At 42.2% G+C, this 6903-nt stretch overlaps 1 protein-coding gene across 1 annotated transcript; it reads left to right on the top strand.

Annotated features, from left to right (window-relative positions):
* Positions 1 to 271: 271 nt before the first annotated feature.
* Positions 272 to 3203, top strand: cldn15la (claudin 15-like a; the record flags this gene model as incomplete). The annotated part of the gene is made up of 5 exons (XM_079529302.1): positions 272 to 488; positions 1625 to 1789; positions 2521 to 2602; positions 2742 to 2855; positions 3107 to 3203. The coding sequence occupies 5 exons, from the start codon at positions 272 to 274 to the stop codon at positions 3201 to 3203; spliced, it is 675 nt and encodes a 224-aa protein (XP_079385428.1).
* Between the last annotated feature and the right edge of the window lie 3700 nt (positions 3204 to 6903).

The following is a 6903-nucleotide window of genomic DNA, read 5'->3' as shown; positions in this document are numbered from 1 at the left end:
GAAATTCTTATGTCACTGCCACTGTCATCGTCATGGCAATCAATACTGGGACAGAGGGGTGTACGTAGGGAGCGGCTCCCAGCGTTTTATGGCCCTCGCAAGGTGTAAAGTCCTCAACACCGAACCATAAACCTCATTTACAAGATACAACGGCAGGGAAGAGACACACTTCTAATACTAAAGCCTAGCGTGTGCCTGTAGACGAGCAGTTTGGGATTTGTTGTGGACAGATATTTGAGCTGTTGACCCTTGGATTTGTTTGGGAGCCATCATGTCTACGGCCGTGGAAGCCACTGGGTTCTTCCTGGTAATCGCCAGCTGGCTGGTGACCGGGGCCTCGCTGTCCAACGACTACTGGAAGATGTCGACAGTGTCGGGCAGCGTCATCATCTCCCAAAGACAGTTTGAGAACCTCTGGCACTCCTGTGCCGAGAACAGCGGTGGTATCGCCGAGTGTCGGGACTTTGAGTCCATGCTTGCACTCCCAGGTGAGAAATACCGATTACCTCAAAGCTGAGCTCCTTGGTTTAATTCCTGTTACGCTGATGTGTCTTTGAGCAAGGCACTGATGATATGAGCTACTATATGACCACTGGCTGACAGTGCAGTTTCAACAGTGGCACTTGTTGAACTTGGTAATTGGCGACACATTTTCCAGTGATTGTGCTATAGGTCTCAGGCTTAATAATAACAATAATATGAATAATACCACGATCAGGACTTGTTTGAGGACCTGACCAGAAAGGGTAGACTACTACTGCATGTCATGGGTTTTCAATCAGATAAAGACACAGGTTTTATGACCAGTGTTTTCCCGCCTATGTTACTGGTTATTCTCTAACTTATATGGTACCAAAGATACAGCATGAATGTACAACTTTATATCCAACGTTATTATTAATGATGTCTCATGTTTTAATATTTTTAGTTTAACTTGAGCATTGTAGTTGAAAAGTTCAGATTTTGTGAACGTCACGATGTGTGATGTTGCTTAATTGTCTTAAATCCTGCATGGGCGCCATTTTGATTAATCCTCCTCTGACAACAAAATGGGGGAAAAGCTGAGCCATTTATAGAAGCCGTCCATTACTATAGTTTGACTAAAACAGGTCGATGACTTAAAGTATAAAATACTTATAGTATTAAATGTATTCAAAATTATAAGAAGACATTTTCAGGATGTGAAACATAATAAAATGCAATGATATAGTTTGACTTACAAATGTCCTTGATAACATCTGTCTTTTAGTATAATACATTGTTCCATAAACTGTTTTGCTGTAAAGCACTGTATAAACGTTTTTGGCTTTTGGGTGTGGCAGCTTTTGTGATAGCACTCTTCTTTACCATACAGCTTGAAATGTTTGTTTGATTGATTACTTTATTGACTATTATTAAAGTTGTATGCATTACATGCATTACACGCGCGCGTGCGCACACACACACACACACACACACACACACACACACACACACACACACACACACACACACACACACACACACACACACACACACACACACACACACACACACACACACACACACACACACACACACACACACACACACACACACACACACACACACTTGAGTAAAAGGTGATTTGTGTTGGTGTGTGTAGGTCATGTGCAGGCATGCAGGGCCCTGATGATCATCTCTCTACTGATGGGGTTGGCCTGTATGATCGTGTCCCTGCTGGGACTGAAGTGCATCAAGATCGGCTCCGCCACAGACCAGTCCAAGGCCAAGATCGCTGTGACCGGCGGCATCCTGGCCATTCTCTCTGGTGAGTTCGGACTGTTAACTAGGGTTTGCCCTAAAAATAACATTATCCCCACACTTCTGGAACCAGCATTCACACTACCGCTCACCACATAATCCAAGAAGCCAAAAGCTTTGTTCGCTCTACTGCTCACCACATAATCCAAGAAGACAAAAGCTTCCCCTGCCATTTACTGAGTTTGGATGACTGACTGACAGATTACGAGTCATTGGCGCAAATTTGGGAGCATTTATAAAATTAGCTACCTTTACAACATGTTTTGTTCAGCTTTTATTTTATCATACTAGAAATGTAGACACTTTTGCACGCCTATACTTACAAGGATATAGGACAGGAGACTAGCAGCCAACGTGGATAAAAACAGAAATGGCCCTGCAGTCTCTTCACTTACAAAAATGCATTTATTGATAAACAATATCCCCCTCCCCCCCATCATGTTCACAGACAAACGTTTTGAGAATATTCACTGATAGGTCACCCGTTGGAAACCCAGCACAGACAACATGGTCCAGGAAATTACATGAGAAACACACTCCCTTCTTACTGCCTTGCTCAAAAGCACCAACTGCTGAGGTCTCCTAGCAATGTACTTGATCCATAATGTCTCCAAGGGGCTTGTAATAAAACCGAACAAACCAACGGAAAATGTATGAATGAATAGGAATATCTCTGTGACAATGATGACACAATAATATTTGTCTTTTAAACACTTTAAACGTATATGTCTCCTGCAGGTCTGTGTACGATGATAGCAGTGTCCTGGTACGCCTTCCAAGTGGTGGAGGATTTCAACAACCCTTTCTATGCTGGTGTGAAGTAAGTCAAGAACACTGAGAAACAATAGTTTTATGGCATGTATTATATGCTGGAGGGCTTTTAGTTTGATGTTTGAAACAATAAATACAGGAAGTGGACTTTTTTATTACCCACTCTATGTCAAATTTTCTGTCTGCAGGTTTGAACTGGGCACTGGTTTGTATTTAGGATGGGGCGGGGCTTGTATGGCATTTCTGGGTGGAAGTATGCTGTGCTGTGCCTGCAAGAGAGTGTCCAGTGGACAGAAGAAAGGGTAAGTGACTATATCTGACCACCTGCATCACACGGCAGCACGTTTTAGTTCAAATGATGTATGTAAACACAGTTCTGATAATATTACAGTTACTCTGCCGTTCCAAGGTGGAGGTTTTAGGAATACAAACAGTTACCTAGTTCTAGTAGCCAGGGTCATTGTAGTAGTTGTAAAAGTTACCTCAGCTGCAGTACAATACCAGTAGTATTAGTCACAGTATATCCGCTGACCTATGCCACCTCTTTCTCCAGGGGTTACTATGGTGGCAATGGCAACCAGTCACATAAAATCTACACGGCAACATCCAGGTCAGAGCCTGAAACAACCAAGAGCCAGGCCTACGTCTGATTCCCATGACGTCTGTTTCCCACTTCCTCCTTCCTGCCAGGGACACCACCGTCCGCCTAGCCAGACAACTATTCCACGATCTCCGAATGCTATATAGAGTCTGAAAATACACATCCCGAAAGCTGAGAAAGGCAGCTGTCATCTGATCGTCGATTCAGTTCAAGAAAATGTATTTTGAAAATATCTTTATATTTTATTTTTGAATTTCCATTTCAGATAAGCAGCATATAGGCTTCGGCCATTTGTCATTTATATTGGGACAAAACGGAAGCGCTTTATCCCCGGATCATTTTCAGAGCTTCTGTTGCTCCAGACTGTATGACGGAAGCATTTCAAAATTGTGGGAGCCAACAGTCTGGCTTGTGAGACTACTGTCTATATTCCCTTCCTCTGCATTGTTTTTTTTAGAAAGTATTAGAAAGTATTGTTCATTTCTTTTTAGGTTTTCATGTTTAATGCTGAATCAAAAATAATTATAGAAATATATAAAATGATATTTGTAATTGCAATAATTGGAAGTGTAAACCAGATTAGATGCAGTACAGTATGCAAACTTTGTTTTCTAAATAAAACTGTTTTCCTATGAGGGCACATGTATTGTTGTTCAACACATGCATTGCATTGCTCCACAATCTTTTCATATTAAGATCACTTTGCTTAATAATACATAGAATGTATTCATATAATAATATGTTTACACATAATTCAACACATAATTTGAAAGTAGGCATATAGTATCTTCCTCCATAATACTGAATTAGTACATGACAATGGCACATTATGTGTCATATAGCTGATTATGACTGTAGAAAGTATGTATTAGCATACATTTACATCAGTATTGTCTGTGAACATTTTCAATACATTATGTATAACATAAAAGCTTATAGAATACTTGCGTAAGGGTGGGTGAGACTGGGTAGGTCGTCTTTATGCACTCGGCTGGCTGAATGGTAAAGTATCTGCCCACCACAACAGAGTTTAGGGGAGCCTGCTTTGTACCTGAACCAAAATGAGTTCTCCCTATTAGCAAGAGAGTTATTTGTCTGTTCTCATAGACTCTATAATAGTGTGGCGTGCAACGAACCATGTACAACCATAATAGAGTGCAACGAACCATGTACAACCCAGATTCGGCACAAACAAGGGACTAAATTATTTTCGCTCCTATGCCACCAAAATGTGGAACGCCCTACCAACAGTCATTAAGACATGCGAATCCCTTGACTCCTTCAAAACCGCTCTCAAAGGGCACCTACGGATGGCTGCAATTTGAAACTGGCCCCCGTAAAATCTGAATCCCCCCCCACCGCCCCCCTTTCCCCTCACTGTATATGTTTCTTTTCCCTTTTTACCTCCATTATGATGAATTCCTGTTCTGTTCTTTGTCTATATAGAAGTGTCTATTTGTACGTCTCTAAATGTTTTGATGAATTGAACATGGTGGACCCTGTTGTAAACAAGTGTAATGCTTAATTGGGTCGTCCACTCACAGTTAACAGCCTTTGTATTGAGTTTGTGCTTGAAATGTAATGTAATTCTGCAAACTGTTAATACATTTTTCAATCAATCAATCAATGTCACCTATGCCGCCATCGTTTCATTCTCTCTCTGTTGAGCATGTGTTGTTTACACTGAATGGTCTGAGCTTGTAATAAATCTACCTAAAAGGAATATTGTATTAATCATATTAATTCATGAGATTCTTAACATATATTCATGTTTCTTTCAGTGGTTTGGAGAATGCAGAATAGAAGTGCTATGTTTAACCACCCTCCAGTATTTATTGTGGAGTTTTTTTGTATTAATATCTTTACATTGATTCCACAGACATTCTTTGTGTGCACAGTTGTGTGATTTTTTTATTTGAAAATACAAGGGGTGGCACTCACCTCTAAACTAGTGGGAATAAACAAAGTTACTAAACTACCTTATTCCCTGTGCCAACAGATAGAAGGCTTAATGACAAAAGTGAAAGGTTTTACTTAAACAGAGTGCAGCAGGTCTGTCTCAGAACCTCTGTGAAGGCATGGCATGGGAGTAATGACAAAATGGCTGTATAAAGGTGACTTATATAGGGTGATTGCTGAAGGTGATTGGTTGGAACGATGATGGGAGGCCCAACCATTAGTGAGAGGCGGAGTTGAATGAAGATTATACCACAGGTCGTTTCGAGGAAGCAATCTGATTGGTTGAAACAGCCTTCTAGCCGTGGGTTAAACCAGCACCATTCACCACCTAATCAAAACAAAGAATTCAGCTGCTCTGTTCTCCCAGAGCAAACTCGGTGGCTAGGCTAGCTAGTTTCTTGGGACATTTGTGGTCGTAGTGACTACATCTGTCATTAAAAAATATATTTTTTTCAGCGATTCTCTTAGTTTTAAGGGTTCCTTCCTTACCGCATCCCTGTCGTGGCAATAATCACGTTAACCCACACCCTCGAGTGTAATATTGCTTAATTGAATCAGACCTGCATGGGCAGGTCTAATTCAAGGCCCCATTTACACTGGCAGCCAAATCCAGCCTGGATCAGATCTGAGCCGCACCCAGATTGGAATCTGATTTGTTTAAATGAGTCATGTGACCATTTAAACCAATCAGATTTCAATCTTGATGTGGCACAGATCTGATTCAGGCTAGATTTGTCTGCCAGTGTAAATGGGGCCTTAGACAGGGAGGCAGAAAACAGCAAACAAGTGTATGCCTGAATGGCAGTACACGTAACATTCCTCCATCCATCTTCAACCACTTATCCGGAGTCGGGTCGTGGGGGCAACAGTTCCAGCACAGAGAGCTCCAGACTTCCCTCTCCAGAGCAACATTAGTAACTTCATCCTGGGGTATCCCAAGGCGTTCCAAGGCCAGTTTGGAGATACAATCCCACCATCTGATTTATTGGTCTGCCCGGGGGTCTCCTTCCAGTGGGACGTGCAACGAGGACCTCCCTAGGGAGACACTTGGGAGGCTTAGATCCCCGAACCACCTAAGCTTGCTGTTTTCCAAGCAAAGAAGCAGCGGGTCTACTCCGGGTGACTGAACTTCTCACGCTATCTCTAAGGCAGCCACCCGTCTGAGAAAACTAATTTCAGCCGCGACCTTATTCTTTCAGTCATGACCCACACTTCATGACCATAGTAGTCTCGCGTAGCCAGACAACTATTCGACAATCTCCGAATGCTAGAGAGAGAGAGAGAGAGAGAGAGAGAGAGAGAGAGAGAGAGAGAGAGAGAGAGAGAGAGAGAGAGAGAGAGAGAGAGAGAGAGAGAGAGAGAGAGAGAGAGAGAGAGAGAGAGAGAGAGAGAGACTTTACTTTTTGATGCCAATACCTTTTGTACTTTTACTCAAGCACATTTTGAATTCCTTTTACTTGCATGCAACAGAGTATTTCTATATTGCAGCAGTCGTCTACTTAAGTGAAACATTTGAGAATATGTTTTCCACCACCGATAGGCATGCACGTACAGTAGCATGCTGTGAAGACTTTTGAGTTGAGCAGATGCCAGTTCCCTGTCTGAGTGTAATCCAAATCTATCACCATGGATACCTCAGCCTCTGTCTGCTGACTGTGGAGAATGAGGGATTTAAGTCTGCCCACTAATCACTTCACATGCACAGGACCAGTGGACCGGTGTTCAACAAGTCTGCCCACTAATCACTTCACATGCACAGGACAACTCGTCGACTGAAACTATGACGAAAA

The sequence above is a fragment of the Electrona antarctica genome (genome assembly GCF_951216825.1).
Source record: "Electrona antarctica genome assembly, chromosome: 19".
Classification (NCBI taxonomy): domain Eukaryota; kingdom Metazoa; phylum Chordata; class Actinopteri; order Myctophiformes; family Myctophidae; genus Electrona; species Electrona antarctica.
This window is presented reverse-complemented; position numbering and strand designations above follow the sequence as displayed.